The sequence below is a fragment of the Magallana gigas genome, chromosome 4 (assembly GCF_963853765.1).
Source record: "Magallana gigas chromosome 4, xbMagGiga1.1, whole genome shotgun sequence".
NCBI lineage: Eukaryota > Metazoa > Mollusca > Bivalvia > Ostreida > Ostreidae > Magallana > Magallana gigas.
The window spans coordinates 57,172,220-57,191,035 of NC_088856.1; the positions used below are offsets into that span (position 1 = coordinate 57,172,220).

The 18,816-nt window shown below is 34.0% G+C and overlaps 2 protein-coding genes and 1 long non-coding RNA gene across 3 annotated transcripts in view; 2 read left to right on the plus strand and 1 right to left on the minus strand.

The window, feature by feature from the left end:
- The window catches only part of LOC105328313 (protocadherin Fat 4), a 235,002-nt gene that overhangs the window by 125,682 nt on the left and 90,504 nt on the right, over nt 1–18,816 (plus strand). The gene's annotated exons all lie outside the window — the stretch shown is intronic.
- LOC117683159 (uncharacterized) lies at nt 1,254–5,782 on the plus strand. Its single transcript, XR_010713558.1, has 2 exons — nt 1,254–1,526; nt 3,442–5,782. It is a non-coding gene; the product is annotated as an uncharacterized lncRNA (long non-coding RNA).
- On the minus strand, nt 17,509–18,766 carry LOC105335647 (probable E3 ubiquitin-protein ligase MID2). Its single transcript, XM_011439673.3, has one exon. The coding sequence runs from the start codon at nt 18,723–18,725 to the stop codon at nt 17,619–17,621; it is 1,107 nt and encodes a 368-aa protein (XP_011437975.3). The 5' UTR covers nt 18,726–18,766; the 3' UTR covers nt 17,509–17,618.

Here is an 18,816-nt window from a genome sequence, read left to right on the forward strand (position 1 = left end):
AGAAAAACAATTAATTTTAAACCATATGTAATTAACAAAAACTATAATATATGTTTTCTTAATAATTCAAACCCAGGTTTCCTCATTAGTAAAACTGCTTGAATATTGTCTTAATGGATTTGGGAATCAGTTTTATGCCCAAGTCACACATTCAGGGATTAAAGCTGAACACCGCTCGTATATAGGCACCGTCACACAGATACCTGGTATATAAACCCTTCGATTTCGTTACACCCGATTGCACACCTGAAACTCGTGGCCGACATGTAGTATTCCTTTCGTGGTCTTTAGATTTTATGCATTTTTTCTTATCTTATGTTCATTTTCTGTTCGTAAATAATGCATTGACCAATTTATTTGATGTTTGTATTCTCCTGGGTGCGTAAAATTTGATAATTTCATCGCGACCGAGTAACACGGCGAGGCAAAATGTACGTCCACACAGGTGAGACCTTTACAGCGAAGTACTTTGAACTGTTTAGAGGTCTGTCCCTTATATAAGGGTTGTAGGGACAGCAGTGATTAAAGAGAAATATGGCGGACAGTGCCTATTTACGAGCTGTGTTCAGCTTTAAATTCCGGATTAGCAGCGGAAGCTATCCGGAATCATTTGTGGCGACATGAATTGACCCGTAGATTTTCCGTCTGTTATCGTATCCAAACGTAGCAATACTTGTATAGCTGCGACAATTTTTGAACATGTTCAAAATTCAACTACGGATGAAACCACCGTAGTACTTCCTTAGAAAAAACTTACTAAACCGATTTAGAACGTAGAAGTATGTATCAATTTGTATCCATTCCGTAGTGCATCCGTACTAACTCCGTATCATTAGATTTTCCGGTGTCAACCGTGGAAAATATTCCGTAGTAGAACCGTGGAGTTGATCCGTGAATGTGTGACTGGGGCATTAGCAAATGCTTATTGCTTTGTACTCATATCCGCTTTTGGTCATCTTTGAATAAAATTGGATGCGGTATTCATCTGACAGAAAACTTAACACTTTCTAAATACCAAAATACCCTTCAAAAGGAAATGAACCAGCAAAGCGATTTATATGTTCCAACATTTATCAAACATCATGTATTTGCATCACATTCACCTTTTTTCCTGATTTTGGAGATATTTGCCTTGCCTGTATCAAACAGAAATTTCTTTTGCCACCAACGAACTGTCTCAAAATATACGATATCAGACCCATATAGTTCCCTCAATTCAATAAGTAGCTGCAGTACAAGATGACCGAGTTTTGAGCAAACATTTTTATAAGCTCTTTTTTCTTTAATATTGACAACCCGTTTTCCAATTATTCCTACATCAGTGAACAATGACTTTCTCTTTCGAAATGGTTATTAGTTAAAAACTATGTGGAAATGAATTTGGCTCGTTTCCATTATGTTTAAAAGGTATTGAATAGAGCTGTTCAAGAGTATCATCGTCCACATAGTCGTGCAAAACGGTATTACGCTGTGCTACAATACACAATACGCATCGGGCAACCTATTTATGACAGGGAGATAACGAGGTAAGTTCTCCAGACAGAGCAAGCAGGTTATCAGGTATGAACCTAGGTAGCTCATTGTAAATTATAAATGACTCGGTGCAGAAAAAAGGTATTTTTATTTGACGTTATTGATTAACTATTGAACAAAATTAATTGTATCCTTCTTGTATATTATGTTTAGAAAAAAATGTATATCTATTTAACATAGTGATTATATGATATAGATGTGCTTGGTTTGATTTTTAAACAGTCACATTACGAAATACGAAAGTAATATATGTTTCATGAACCCGAAGAATTCCTTCGTCGGGGTTCAACTTGTATAGCAGGTAATTTAATTCCATATAATGGGGCTTTCGGATTTTTTTTCTAGTCAACAAGAAAAAGAATTGTGTACCGAAAATGGAGAAGTTCTAATTATATTCCGGGAGTCGACAAAGAAATAGCAAACACGAAAGCAAATCTGTTTTTAAATATAATGTGTTTAAATATACAAGGTACAGTCATTGTATTGTTGTAACCTTCTTAGACATTTTTAATTCAATATCAGTTAATCTGGAACAATTAAAAAAAATGACAATAACAAACCGTCAGCCATCTAAAAACATCCGTAAAACGATATACAATGCAAAGCAGAGCAACAGGGACCTCCAAATAGATAGAGAAAGGATCAGGTGCCAAGGAGGAGTGAGCATCCTCTGCTGACCGGTCACGTAGACAATATGAAAAATGAAAATTATGTTTACTAAAATTGTCTAATACTTTTTGTATAATTGAAAAAAAAAATGCATTATAGTATTTGGGCATTCTTCCGAGGCTGTTTGAGACGATAAAGACATTATTTACTATTTGACATCATATTTCTGGATGGGATATTTCAAATCTTATCTGATTTAAGAATCAAGTAGGAACATTTAAATATATTGTTAAGAATGGAATGAGCTTAGCTCCGCTTTGCTTTGTCTGTTCAATATCTAGGTCAAGGATTTCGCAAGTTTAACAAGCAGAACCGCTTACTCAAGACGGCGTTTTAGAATGTTCAATAATGAAAGACTATTATTACTGCATTGATTTTTTCTTTTTTTTTTTTTTTTTTTTTTTTTTTGCGTTCGTCAATCGGTAAAATCTATGCATCGGAATATTGATTTAATTCTATTAATATATATATCTATATAATATATTATTATATAGTTTTTAACCTCGTTGTCTAAGTTTCGTTTTAAAGATACTCGGAATTAAACTGTCTACCAATCCTTAATTGATCTTACAGCGCACTGCATAATATTTAATTAAAAAAGAACTTAAAATAACGCAAACTATTTCTTTTATTCGATTTTAACATTGTAAGGAAAATCCTTTAATCATGGTTTTAGACCTTTATTATTTGGTTTGTACAATATTCAAACACTTTTGCAATTCTTTAAATCGTCACTTCAATTTGACTATTTGTAATGCCTGACCAATATTTGAAGGTCAAAGAGTTAGTATTCAGTGAAATGAGGTTTAATAGTTCTTTGTTGTGTACTTTAATCTATTGGCATAATTAAAAAAAATAGTGTACTCTGTGGTTGTATATTTTTTCTATGTAATGAGGTGATTTTCTAGTTGAAATATGCCAATAAATGGAATAATGCGTCATATACATTTACGTAATTCAAAGGTAAATTAAAGTTGAATGCTACCCATAGCATTATTCGCCCAACCTAAATCGGTGAAACATTATCAATGTGACATCAATGTGGCATTTGTAAAGGTCTTATGTACTGTCATATTGTGCAATTTTTAAAAAAATGAAAAAAACATGAATTATCTATTATTCAACTTCATTTAATCGTCTTACTCTTAAAAGAGGTGAGGTCCGTTCGGTTGAAATATAAAGGTTTGGATACAAATGTAACAAACGTTGAATAAGATTTAATTTCATTTTTATTTACAGGGATCGCGTTAATTAAAATGTTTGTCATCTAAAGAGAAAGATGGAAAGGACTTCAAACCTATTAAAACTATTCAGATGCGCAACTTGTGAAAAACCTTTTCGAAAGGTCGAAACACTGCATTGCTTGCATTCTTTATGCAAAAAGTGTTTAAAAGAAAAGATAGAAAACTGCAAAGGTAATAGCGAGATAATAGTAAGATGTCCGTTGTGTTCATACACTACTACTTTTGACAATTTGGATGGCACCAAAAATGACTGGGAAAAGTCTGCACCTGTTCAACAAGTAATCAAAGCTCTGTATGATATCGAGTATTGGTTGGACTCTCCAGTCTGTATGTCTTGTAGCAATAGAGGGCAAATTACACTGTCGATGTTCTGGTGTTTTGATTGTGTCGACCATTTCTGTACCAGTTGTCAAAACATTCATTCTTCTTTTCCTGTGTTAAACAAACACAAAATCTACAGTCTTGATGACTTAAAAAAGGACCCAAGTCTTGTTACGAAAGCAACAGAACTCTGTTTTAAGCACAATCTACGTTATACTAAATTGTGCAGCGAGAGGGAAAGTGTTTGTTGCGACTTTTGTTTGTCTCTTGATCATATTGACGTTTGTAAAGGTGAACATGGAAACATACAAAATGAAATAGTCTCCACGCTTGTGAAACCTAAAGTAACCAAATTATATGAATCGTTCAAGAAAATGCTTAAGACTCTACACAGCCAAGAAAAGCAAACATCTGACGTCGAAAGTGAAATTGAAAAATTCTTTAAAGAGGAGCAAATCAAAGCTGATGAGAAAAGTCAAAATCTTAAAAAAAGGGTATTTGAGTCTACCGATGTATTAATGGCGAACTCTTATAAGATAACTTTTTATAAATTACAGGAAATGGAAAAAAGGATTATGGCGCTAAAGCGAATGAAATCAATTCTAGAAAACGCTGTTGGTATTGTGTCTGCACTTCGAGGCGGTTCAGATACAAGATATTTCCTTGAAGTAAAGAAAGTTAAGCAAGTTTTAAGCAATGCAGTTATTACTTTGAGTGAGGGAGAAGAGGGTTTTAGAAATACATTTTCTATTACCTTTGTAAATTCTCTTGAAACGTTTTGCAAGTTGAACCATTTTGGAAACATAACGGAGGCTTGTTCTTTGCAAAAGCACGAAAATCCATTGTGTGGCACCCGAATCAAATGTGGTAGTGACGATAATATATCAGGAGATCGAGAGTTTGCTTTAAGCAACCGCTGGGTCAGTGAGCTGAATCTATGTTCTGCACAGACAAGAGATGCTTCTTTAACATCAAAAACGTTCCAGTTTGATGGAAAACTCTTTACACTCTCAAATTCAATAAAATTAGAAACTGGATATTCACATGTGACTGGTTGTGACTGGAAGTCCGAAAATGAGATAATTTTCCTGGATCAGAAAGTACAAGGGACGGCAGATATTTGCGTGTACGACGCGCTTGATGGGAATTTGAAGAAAAATTTTTCGCTTGATCAGAAACCGTACGATATTTCTGTTATTCCAAATAACAAATGCGTGATTACATTTCCTAAAGAAATGGAATTTCGTGTCTACAGTTTAACTGATTATTCCTTACACAAGAAAGTCAGTGTTGGATTAAAATGTCACGGTGTGTGCCACTGCATGACGGGGCTGATAACGGTGGTTGCTGGGGAAGACAAACTCGTATTGTTTGATAAAAATTTTGAGATGGTGAGAAAATTAACTGTCAAAGGGGTAGACATACGATACGTTTCTGCATATAACAACAACCTTATTTTTTACAGTGATTTGCAAAATAACAGAGTATGTAGTGTCATGGGAAATGGTGATGCTCGGTTTGACTATAAAAATGACGACAAACTGAAAGGGGCTGCTGGGCTTATTTTGGATGAATCAAAAAATGTATACGTTTGTGAAAAGGGAGCAAACTTTATCCATGTTTTGAGCAAGTCTGGAATTTTAATCAGAAAAATTGAAGTGTGTAGTAATCCTACAGCACTATCTGTCAGTAAAAACAAAAAGAAACTCTGTATCGTAGGCGGTGGGCGACACGTTACTAATATGGCAGACATTTATATTTCCTTGTGATTTATGTAGTTGTGAATGCAGCTGTGATTTCAAGACAGTCATATGTGTTCATATTTGTTCTTTGATTTGATTGTCTTTATTTTAATTTTATTTAATGGAGGACCATCATATGAGCATACGTAGAAGACAAATGAACTGCAGTATCATTTTGATCTTTGAAAGTGGCAATATATGTAATAATTATACGAAGCGTTTTAAGATTTTGTTTCCATTATGTGTTAGAAATTATTAAACTAATTCTTTGATTGAATGATTTTGATTTATTTATTACATGGATTTAGCTTCGTTTAAGCATTATTAGTTTACACTGTACAATTGTAAAGCAAGACATCAAAGTTTGGCCATTACACCATAGAAAATGCTGATCGCAGAAGAACTGTGTGTGATTCATACTCGTTTAATAATTGTTTTGACTTAGAAGTCACATACAAGTTGAATGTGCACTCATGTCTTATGTTCAAAGAAAATATTTTTTCCAAGACATTGTCGGACATAAAACGTAAATGGTATCGCAGACTTTAACAATGGGGGGGGGGGGGGGGGGGGGGGTTGGGGGGTTAGTAACAATGTAAACACTGGAAATTTCTGACGTCGCAGATTGCGCCGCCTGACAAAACCTGTTGTTACTAATAATTCATTTTCTCAAGAATTAAACAAAGTACTGATTGGAATATTTCAATATTGTTTGCCAATGGGTCATTGAAGAAAGTTATGTGTCATGTCTACGCTATTTTGGGACAACCCTTTTATATATTAATATATCACCTTGATGTTCAAAGAACCAAATCCTTTCAGAAAGGCCTGCACTTTGCATCTGTTTTTATCAATTTCCAATATATACATTGTAGATATGATAAAAAAATTAATGCATATCTGCATACAAGTATGCTATCTTTAATGGTATTCTCTACCTTCTCTTCTCTACCTAGGGCACATAAACAACTAGTAAAAAAAAAATTTGATACTTGTTTATCTGTGAGGTTTGTTTAGCCAAAACTAGAAATACTGCAAAATATATACTCATTATTAGCCCCCCCCCCCCCCTAAATACTCAGGTATTGTTTATGTATGCAGGATCACAGTATATTCACCAAGTATGAATTTTTTTTTAAATATTAGAATATACTAAGCTAAAATTCCATATTTTTATTTCAGCCTGGGGAAAAATATACCAAAAGATGAACAAAACTGTAAATGTTGTGGCCCTATTCACACGTCTTAAATGATAGGTTCATTTAAATACTGTCAATACATAGGTGCAACCTTGAATCAATAAAAAAAATTCCTTTCAACTCACATCTACGGTAGGATATTTCTAATCATTAGTTTTTAGAAGGTAGTAAATATAAATAGCATACACATGTACTTGTATGCAGATATGAGAGAGGTTGTTCTTTCTTTTCAATTGCAACACCTTTCAGTGTGCGGGGGAGGGGGGGGGGCTAGACTTATCATTAAAAATCTTGACAAGCAAAAAAATAAAAATAATAATAATTCCCAAAATCCTAGCGCCCCCATCACCCCCCTCCCCCCCCCCCCCCCCCCGGTTCCGATGCCTAAGTTATAAATTCATTTGTATGAAAGGTACTTGAACTAATTGACAATGTGCAACAGTGAATATGAATACAAACAAAACTGCCACGTTGTAAATTTTATCCCGTGATAAACTGCACATCACTCGCCCTTGCACTCTGTTCATTTATCGTTATAATCTTCATGTCGGGGCACTGACTGTCACAGTGTAGATATCAAAGGTTCCTGTACTTTAATGGTGTTGCATTATTAGGGTCTTCCGTTTCCAACGGAAGACCCTATTGTTTTTCTTCGGATTCTTTTTAGGGTCTTCCGTTTCCAACGGAAGACCCTCTTGTTATTCTACGGTTTCTTTTTCTTTATTAGGGTCTTCCGTTTCCAACGGAAGACCCTCTTGTTATTCTACGGTTTCTTTTTATTATTATTCTATATTTTTCCTCTGACATTTTTCGAGAGCTATAACTCAAAAACTATTTGGTCGATTTTCACAAAATCTACAGGACTGATAGAACATAAAACGTGCTTGCGAATATAAAATTTTGAGCTGATGACGTCACTTCCAGTTTGAGATTTTGAGGATTTTGTGAATTTTTAAGGACCATTTTGTCCACGTAACTCCTCCGAAACTAAAGGGTATAGAAAAGTGAAACTTTCAGGAATATGTAGATGAATGTCTTTACATGATCCTCTGTATTTGACATTGTGGAAAATGCGCACGGCGCCGAAGCTCGCCCGAGGTCAAAATTTGGCACCAAAATTTTTGGCAAAATTTTAACACGTTTTGCAAAATATCTTTTAACCTGTTGATAATTTGTTAAAACATGTAATGCAAAAGTTGTTAAGATTTAAACGAGCTTTTGTTTTGTTTTAATAACAAGGGGCTGGCCCCTTTAATTAGGGGCCAGGAGGGCTCTAAAGTCTTTTAATTTTAACTCTTAACTGAGCAATAATTTGTCATTAATTATAGAAGCAAAAATGTTTATTGTACAGCTATTTATCTACACAGTACCTTATTTTAAACATTTGTTACGTAATTAGGGGTTTCAAGGGGCCAGAAGACCAACACTTTGATCATTAATATCTTAAAAAGGAGAAATATTTTGAAAGGCAATGGTGAACAAAAGTTGCTTAAAATAATGTTCTTTAGAACATGGTACCTTAAAATTTATGGTTTGTGGCCCCAGTAAGGAGTTTAAGGGTCGGCCCCTAAAACACTGTTGTTAAGATATCTCCAAATCGGTCAACAATTTCTGAACACTTATCAAACAAAATATGTTTATATTAATAAGATCTTTTATTTAATATAAAGAAAAAGGGACTAGCCCCTCAAATTAGGGGCCAAGAGCGCTCTAAAATCTTAATATAATAACTCTTTACTGAAAAATAATTTGTTATTATTTATAGAAGCAAAAATGTTCATTGTACAGCTGTTCATCTATTCTGGACCATACTAAAGTCATATGTTACATAATTAGGGGTTTGAAGGGGCCAGAAGTCCAAAACTTTGATCAATATTATCTTGAAAAGGAGAAATATTTTGAAAAACATTGTATTACAAAAGTTGCTGAAAATAATGTTGTGAACAATGTGATACCTTAACATTTTTCGTTGGTGGCCCCAGTAAGGAGTTGAAGGGTCGGCCCCTAAAAGACAGTTGTTCTGATATCTCTATAACGGTTAATAATTCGTGAACACTTGTTGAATAAAATATGTTTATATTTGCGAGACCTTTAATTTGATATCAAGAAAAAGGGGCTGACCCTTCAAATTAGGGGCCAGGAGGGCTATGCTACAAAGTCTTTTTATAGTAACCTTTTTTAGAGCGATAATTTGTTATTAATCATAAAAGCAAAAATAAAAGCTTATTAAGTTTAATGTAGAACTGAAATCCGTTTTAAAATCGGCCGATGCATTACAAAGATATAGGAAAATTGACTTTTCTGGAAATTTTGATTCCACATTCTTGGTAAAGAAAAGAATGTTATGTTCATAGTTTAATTAACTCGTACCTAAAATATATCGATAATTGTTAAATCGTACTTAAACACATTCGGATTTGTATTTGCTAAGTCGTTCTTGAAATTGATAATGTTATTGCTAATTCGTACCTAGAATCATTTTGATTTTGTGAACTCGTACCAAAAATAATTCGATTTTTTTTTCCTTTTGTTTTATTTACTTATGTTTATTGGTTTAAGAACTCTGCTTCTTAGAGACAGTTTTAGCTTTACCTTCGACATTATCGGAAGACCCACTCGTTGCTTTGCAACGAGCTTTGCTCTAGTTCTTCTTATTCTTTTTTTTCTTTTTCTGACTTTTTTGGAGCTTTATTTCTCAAAAACTACCCAACCGATTTGCACGAAATTTTTAGGAGTGATAGAACATCATCGTCGCTACATATTGTAAAATTTTTGCATGATGACGTCACTTCCGGTTTCAGATATAGACGATTATGTAAATTTTTTAGGGTCATTTTGTCCACGTATCTCCTCCGAAACTAATCAAGATAGAAGCTTAAAATTTTCAGGGGTTGTAGATGAATGTCTGTAGATGTACCCCCATGCTTCCAATTATGAAAATTGCTCAAGGCCTCGAAGCTCGCCTGAACCTGAAAATTAGCACCAAATTTTTCCACGAAATTTTTGTACATTTTCTGTAATACCTTTCGATGTGCACATAATTTGTTCAAACATGTAATGCAAAAGTTGATTCAATTTTCACGAGCTTTCCTCTGATATCAAGAAAAAGGGGCTAACCCCTCAAATTAGGGGCCAAGGGGGCTCTAAAGTCTTCTTACAATAACTCTTTACTGAACAATAATTTGTTATTAATTATATAAGCAAAAATGTTCATTGTACAGCTGTTTATCTATACAGTATCATACTAAAGTCATATGTTACGTAATTAGGGGTTTCAAGGGGCCAGAAGTTCAAAACTTTGATCATTAATATCTGAAAAAGGAGAAATATTTTGAAAAGCAATGTAGAACAAAAGTTGCTAAAAATGGTGTTCTTGTCAATATGCTACCTTAAATGTTTTTGTTTATGACCCCATTTAGGAGTTTAAGGGTCGGCCCCTAAAACACATTCGTACAGATATCTCAAGAACGGTTAACATTTCATGAACACTTGTTGAACAAAATATGTTTAAATTTGCAAGACCTTAAATTTGATATCAAGAAAAAGGGGCTGGCCTCTCAAATTAGGGGTTAAAAGGGCTCTAATGTCTTTTTACAATAACTCTTTACTGAACAATATTTTGTTATTAATTATATAAGCAAAAATGTTCATTGTACAGTTGTTCAACTATACAGTACCATACCTAAGTCATATATTACGTAATTAGGGGTTTCAAGGGGCCAGAACTCAAAACTATGATCATTAATATCTGAAAAAGGAGAAATATTTTAAAAAGCAATGTAGAACAAAAGTTGTTCAAAATAATGTTCTGAACAATATTAAACCAAAAATTTTGTTGTTAGTGGCCCAGGTAAGGGGTTAAAGGGTCGGCCCCTAAAACACATTTGTACATATATCTCGAGAACGGTTTACAATTCATGAACACTTGTAGAACAAAATATGTTTGTATTAGCGAGACCTTTTATTTGATATCAAGAAAAAGGGGCTGGCCCCACAAATTAGGGGGTACAAGGGTTACTAAGTCTTTTTATGATAACTCTTTTCTGACCAATAATTTGATATTTATTATAAAGCAACAAAGCAGCTTTTATCAAGCTTAATTTAAAACTGAAATCCGTTTAAAAATCAGACGATGCATTACAGAGATATCGGGGTTTAAAAATTGATTTTTCCGGAAATTTTGTTTCCGCGTCCTTGGTTTAAAAAATAGCGTAATGTTTATAGTAAAATTAACTCGTACCAAAAATAATTGTTAAGTCGTACTTGAACACATTCGGATTTTTTTGTTAAGTCGTTCTTGAAATCAAAAAGGTTTTTGTTAAATCGTACTTAAAATCATTCGGGTTTGTTAACTCGTATCAGGAATAATTCGATTTTTTTCATCTTTTTATTTAAGTTACTCTAGTTATTGTTTTAAGAGCTCTGCTTCCTACATGAACTTCCAGCTTTACTTCCGACATTAACGGAAGACCCACTCGTTGCTTTGCAACGAGCTTTGCTCTAGTTAGGGTCTTCCGTTTCCAACGGAAGACCCTCTTGTTATTCTACGGTTTCTTTTTCTTTATTATTCTTTTTCTGACTTTTTTGGAGCGCTATTTCTCAAAAACTATCCAACCGATTCGCACAAAATTTTCAGGACGGATAAAGCATGATCGGCGCTACATATTATAAATATTTTAAAGGATGACGTCACTTCCGGTTTCAGATATTGACGATTTTGTAAATTTTTAAGGGTCATTTTGTCCACGCATCTCCTCCGAAACTTATCAAGATAGAAGATTGAAATTTTCAGGGATTGTAGATGAATGTATGTAGATGTACCCCCATGCTTCCAATGTCTACGGTTTCTTTTTCTTTATTAGGGTCTTCCGTTTTCAACGGAAGACCCTCTTGTTATTCTTCGGTTTCTTTTAATTATTATTTTTTTTCTTTTTCACTTTTTTTCTGACTCCTTTTCGGCTTCATAACTCAGAAAGTTTTCAACTAATTTACTGGAAACTTGCATGGATTATGTGCAATTATAATGCCTCAAAGATGTTCAAGTTTCCATAACAACGTCACTTCCGTTTTGACGTTACGTCATTTTTAAACTTTTAAAAAAGTCATTTTGTCCGCGACATTTCTCAAAAACGCTTAAAGATAGAGTCTTGAAATTTTCTGTGGTTATTAAATTTGGCTATTTACATGTGCAATAAGGCTGGAAATAAAAATCCGTCACTTCGGGTCGAAACTGGAAGTAAATCAAATTTTTCGAAAAATTGAATTTTTTAATTTAATAAAAAACGTATACGAATTCTGTAGAGCTTTTTAAGCTGAACCTAATACTGAAATCCGTTTGAAAATCAGACGATGCATTACAGAGATATCGGGGTTCAAAATTTGATTTTTTCCGGAAATTTTGTTTCCGCGTCCTTGGTTTGAAAAATAGCGGAATGTTCAAAGTAAAATTAACTCGTACCAAAAATAATTGTTAAGTCGTACTTGAACACATTCGGATTTTTTTTGTTAAGTCGTACTTGAAATCGGAAAAGTTTTTGTTAAGTCGTACTTAAAAATCATTCGTATTTTGTTAAGTCGTACCAGGAATAATTCGATTTATTTTATTTTTTTTTATTTTAGTTACTCTTGCCGTTGTTTTAAGAGCCCTGCTTCTTACACGAACTTCCAGCTTTACTCCCGACATTAACGGAAGACCCACTCGTTGCTTTGCAACGAGCTTTGCTCTAGTTATTCTTTTTTTTCTTTTTCTGACTTTTTTGGAGCGCTATTTCTCAAAAACTATACAGCCGTTATGTACAAAATTTTCAGGACTGATAAAGCATGATCGGTGCTACATATAATTAAATTTTCAAATGATGACGTCACTTCCGGTTTCAGATATTGACGATTTTGTAAATTTTTAAGGGTCATTTTGTCCACGCATCTCCTCCAAAACTAATCAAGATAGAAGCTTGAAATTTTCAGGGATTGTAGATGAATGTATGTAGATGTACCCCCATGCTTCCGATTATAAAAATAGCTCAAGGCCTCGAAGTTCGCCTGAACCTGAAAATTAGCACCAATTTTTTTCACGAAATTTTCGCACATTTTCTGTAATATCTTTTGATGTATAAATATTTTGTTAACACATGTAATGCAAAAGTTGTTTAATTTTGCAAGACCTTTAATTTGATATCAAGAAAAAGGGGCTGGCCCCTCAAATTAGGGGCCAAGATGGCTCTAAAGTCTTCTTACAATAACTCTTTACTGAACAATATTTTGTTATTAATTATAGAAGCAAAAATGTTTACTGTACAGCTGTTTATCTATTCAGTACAATCCTTTAGTCATATGTTACGTAATTAGGGGTTTCAAGGGGCCAGAAGTTGAAAAATTTGATCATTAATATCAGAAAAAGGAGAAAAATTTTGGATAGCACTGTAGAACAAAATTGTTTAAAATAATGTTCTCAACAATAGGAAAACTAAAATTTTGTTGTTGGTGGCCCCGGTAAGGAGTTTAAGGTTCGGCCCTCAAAACACATTTATACAGATATCTTGAGAACGGTTAACAATTCCTAAACACTTGTTGAACAAAATATGTTTATATTTGCAAGACCTTTAATTTGATATCAAGAAAAAGGGACTGGCCCCTCATATTAGGGGCCAGGGGGCTCTAAAGTCTTTTTATAATAACTCTTTACTGAAAAATGTTTTGTTATTATTTATATTAGCAAAAATGTTCATTGTACAACTGTTTATCTATACAGTATCATACCTAATTCATATGTTACATAGGGGATTCAAGGGACCAGAAGTCCAAAACTTTGATCATTTTTATCTTGAGAAGGAGAAATATTTTGGAAAGGAATGTAGAACAAAAGTTGTTTAAAATAATGTTCTTAACAAAATGATACCAAAAATGTTGTTGTTAGTTGCCCCGATAAGGGGTTAAAGGGTCAGCCCCTAAAACACAGTTGTTTAGATATCTCGATAACGTTTACAATTTGTGAACACTTGTAGAACAAAATATGTTTAAATTAGCGAGACCTTTTATTTGATATCAAGAAAAAGGGGCTGACCCCTCAAATTAGGGACCAGAAGGGCTATTAAGTCTTTTTATAATAACTCTTTTCTCACCAATAATTTGATATTAAACATAAAGCAACAAAAAAGCTTTTTTATGCTTAATTTTAAACTGAAATCCGTTTTAAAATCGGATGATGCATTACAATATTATTGGGATTTAAAAATTGAGTTTTCCGGAAATTTCAATTCCACGTTCTTGGTTAAGAAAATAGCGTTATGTTCGAAGTAAAATTAACTTGTACCAAAAATAATTGTTAAGTCGTACTTGAACATATTCGGATTTTTTTGTTTAGTCGTTCTTGGAATCAGAAAGGTTTTTGCTAATTCGTACTTAAAATTATTCGGATTTTGTTAAGTCGTACCAGGAATAATTCGATTTTTTTTTTCATCTTTTTATTATCGTTACTCTTGTTATTGGTTTAAGAGCTCTGCTTCTTACAGGAACTTCCAGCTTTACTTCCGACATTAACGGAAGACCCACTCGTTGCTTTGCAACGAGCTTTGCTCTAGTTCATTATTATTATTCTTCCTCTGACTTTTTTTGTGGCTTATATCTCAAAAACTATTCAACCGATTATCACGAAATTTTCAGAACTTGTTTGGTATCGTAAATACTCGAGGTTGTTAAAAATTTAACTTATGACGTCATTTCCGGTTTCAGAAATTGACGATTTTGTAAATTTTTAAGGGTCATTTTGTCCACGCATCTCCTCCGAAACTAATCAAGATATAAGCTTGAAATTTTCAGGAATTGTAGATAAATGTATGTAGATGTACCCCATTGCCTTCACTTATGAAAATTGTGCGTGGCTTTGAAGCTCGCCTGAACCTGAAAAAAAGGACCAAATTTTTCCACGAAATTTTTGAACATTTTCTGAAATATCTTTTGATGTATACATATTTTGTTAAATAATGTAATGCAAAAGATGTTTATATTTGCAAGACCTTTAATTGATATCAAGGAAAAGGGGCTGACCCCTCAAATTAGGGGCAAAGAGGGCTCTAAAGTCTTCTTACAATAACCATTTACTGTGCAATAATTTGTTATCAATCATAGAAGCAAAAATGTTCATTGTACAACTGTTTATCTATACAGTACCATAGCTAAGTCATATATTACGTAATTAGGGGTTTCAAGGGGCCAGAAGTTCAAAACTTTCATCATTTAAATCGGAAAAAGGAGAAACATTTTGAAAAGCAATGTAGAACAAAAGTTGCTCAAAATAATGTTCTGAACAATATGCCACCTTAAATTTTTTGTTGATGGCCCAATTAAGGAGTTTAAGGGTCGGCCCCTAAAACACATTTGTACAGATATCTCGAGAACAGTTAACACTTTGTGAACACTTGATGAACAAAATATGTTTATATTTGCAAGACCTTTAATTTGATATCAAGAAAAAGGGGCTGGCCCCTAAAATTAAGGGATAAGAGGGCTCTAAAATCTTCTTACAATAACTCTTTGCTGAACAAAAATTTGTTAGTAATTATAGAAGCAAAATTGTTCACTGTACAGCTGTTTATCTTTACAGTACCATAGCTAAGTCATATATTACGTAATTAGGGGTTTCAAGGGGCCAGAAGTTCAAAACTTAGATCATAAATAATATCTGGAAAAGGATAAATATTTTTAAAAGCAATGTAGAACACAAAATGTTAAAAATAATGTTCTTAACAATATGGGAACTAATTTTTTTTTTGTTGGTGGCCCCGATAAGGAGTTAAAGGGTCGGCCCCTAAAACACAGCTGTTCAGATATCTCGAAAACGTTTAACAATTCGTGAATACATGTAAACAAAATATGTTTACATTTGTGTTTACATTTGTGAGACCTTTTATTTGATATAAAGAAAAAAGGACTGGCCCCTCAAATTAGGGGCTAAAAGGGCTAGTAAGTCTTTTTATGATAACTTTTTTCAACGCGATAATTTGATATTCTTCATTTAGCAAACACAAAGAACTTTTTAAGTTTAATCTAACGCTGAAATTCGTTTTAAAATCGGACCATGCACTACAGAGAAATTGGGGCTAAAAATTTGATTTTTCCGGAAATTTTGATTCCGCGTTCTTGGTTTAAAAAATAGCGTGAAGTTAAATGTAAAATTAATTCTTACCAAAAATAATCGTGTCAAGTCGTGCATGAACACATTCGGGTTTATTTTGTTAAGACATTCTTGAAATCGGAAAGGTTTTTGTTAAGTCTTACTTAAATTCATTCGGATTTTGTTAAGTCGTACCAAGAATTATTCGATTTGTTCTTATTGTTTTAGTTACTCTTGTTATTGGCTTAATAACTCTGCTTCTTACAGGTACCTCTAGCTTTTCTCTCGACATTAACGGAAGACCCACTCGTTGCTTTGCAACGAGCTTTGCTCTAGTTTAAATATATATTTGTTTAAGCACTATCCGTCTCGTTATAACTATAAACAATTTTCTTAAACCGGTTCATTGTTTCTCATGTGCCTTAAATAAATCTGCCAATGTTTAAGCAATATAAAAATGTGAGGAAATTAACATCCGTCTCACGCATGCATCATTGAGAGCATGGTGAAGATCATCTAGAGATTACAAGATATAATACACACACACGTGACAATTGTAGGAAGAACAGATATCGATATTATTCTGTGCACACAGCACGTCCGTCTTTGTACTTTTAAGTGTCAACAGTTTACATACAACATTACGAGACTTTCATGTTTTGACATCAAAAATTTAGAATTATTTGCAATTCAATAAATAAAAAACAAACAATAAATGCGGTTTCGTAGAGAAAAGAAGGAAGTGAACCCCATCCAGATATTTTCTATACTGATTTGTTCAAAGTTGTGTGTAAACAGTTGACACTTTTTAAAATGTCACCACCGATGTATTGTGTTGTTATCAGCCTCAATATAATATATTCTGACTGAATGATAAGTGAACGCTGAAAGAACGGTGAGCGCAAGGTGAACGCATGGTGAGCATTTTGATAACGGTGAGCGCGAACGTAGCAGAGCGGATGCACGGTAAACAAATTGTAAGCACACGGTGAATGCACGGACATATGGGAAAGTGGAATGTTTCAGGGACTGTAATAGTAACTTTTAACTGGAAACATTTTCAGGCTGTAAACTGACAAGTAAATTTATTCAAAGTTTTATACTGATTTATCACTTATACAAGACTAGTATTGACATACATGTACATGTATTTTCTTATTTCTTTTTCGACATCTGAATGCTTTTCCCCCTTTTTTATTAAATGTGCTAAATGTATCACTTAGACCATTTAGGCCTGGTGCTATCATTATATGTTTTGTTAATAAACATGTAATATATTAGATTATAATACTTTCATGCTCGATAGTGAAATCTGATTGGTTTAAACACAGTTGATAATCCAGTTTATTACCCTCAGCGTTAGCAACACACTTGGCAATCGGTAACACAACGAATTGTAACATGCGCGTAAATCATGCGCGTACGGTTCGCCATAAACTTCATGTCATTCCAATATAAAATCGGTAAAGTTTTCTTCGAAATTAAGACATTCAGTATAATAAAATAATCAGTGCCTGTTTGGGAGGGAAAGAGTTGAAATTACCCCCCACCCCCCCTGAAAACCATTGTCAACCTCCGCTTCCCATCGATTGACAATGGTTTTCTCTGGGTGTCAATTTCAACTTTTACCCTCCCAAACAGGCACTATTTATGTAATGTATTCTCAGTTGAAAAACAAAAATAATATGCAATCACTACTATTAATTATGTCCACAATTTATTAAACTGTTACATTTCAATGCTCAAACAAATGTAAAGATTTTTTAGTTACATGTTATTCAGTTTTCTATCAACATTATATTCAGTTTTCTATCAACTTTCCAAGGGACTCCACTTTTGCACAATCTTCAATTCTTTGATCAATGACAACCTCTATGTTCTGAGTGATAGGGTTTTGCTTAATTTCTTCTAGTTTGGCACTGCTTTCATCACGAAGTTTGATTAGGTTCGGAATTATTGTCAACATCTGAATTTTCGAGCACTTTTCATCAACAGCATTTAATATGCCTTCACAATTCGACAACATATTTTGCATGTTTGAGAGCTCTTTCTTTCGGTTTTGAATTTCCATCATCTTCTTTGACTTAGCCTCCGCCAGTTTAAGATCAAAGTCCGATTTCAGTTTGTCAGCATGATTAATAATTTTGTCACTAAATTCTTGTATTTCCTCTGTTCGACTCTCAGTAGCTGATTCTAGTGTTTCATACTCTTTAGTGCAATCTGCTATTTTAACATCAAACTGCTCAATCAAGGACTGGATTTCTTTAACAACGCTTTCAGTCGTGTTAGCTGATGTCTCTTTGAAACTTTTCGCTGCATCAAAGAGTGTTATGACTGTTTCGCATTTCCTATGGTTAACCATTGTGCATGTTGCACAGCAAGCAACATCGTGGTCTTGGCAGAACATTTCTAGTTTCTTCCCGGCGTGGATCTCACATACATCGTGCGCAGTCGAGGCAAGGACTGGAACATCTGATGAGTCTTCTAACGGAGCGATTCTGTGATCAGCAAGGATTGGTAATGACGTGTGGAACTCTCCACAAGCCTCGCATAGCGCTGCACTACAGGAATAACACCAAAACTTGCCAGGTTCCTTTCGGCCTCTTTTAGAGCATGGGTTGCAACTGACATCTTTATTTTCTATGTCCCTCTGATCAAGTAAAGTCATTATCATATGATTGATAGGAAACCCAGCGGCGGCCATTTTTGGTGAAATGTTTTCTGACACTTCCACTTTGTTGGGCATGCGACAGGTCGGGCACGAAAATCCATTTTCCTCTTTGTTATATGCAGTAGAAATGTAGTCCGTGAGGCATTCCTCGCAGTACGTATGAAGACATGGCAGATAGCGAGGTTTTGTATAGTTCTCTAGACATATCGGACAGGTTATCAAGTCCTGATAGCTCATCGTCCCAGTTGGAGAATGACCTAATGAAACTGGGAAGAAGATGGCGGACTCTACTGTTCAAAACCAAAACCAGTCACTTAAAAGGATCCGA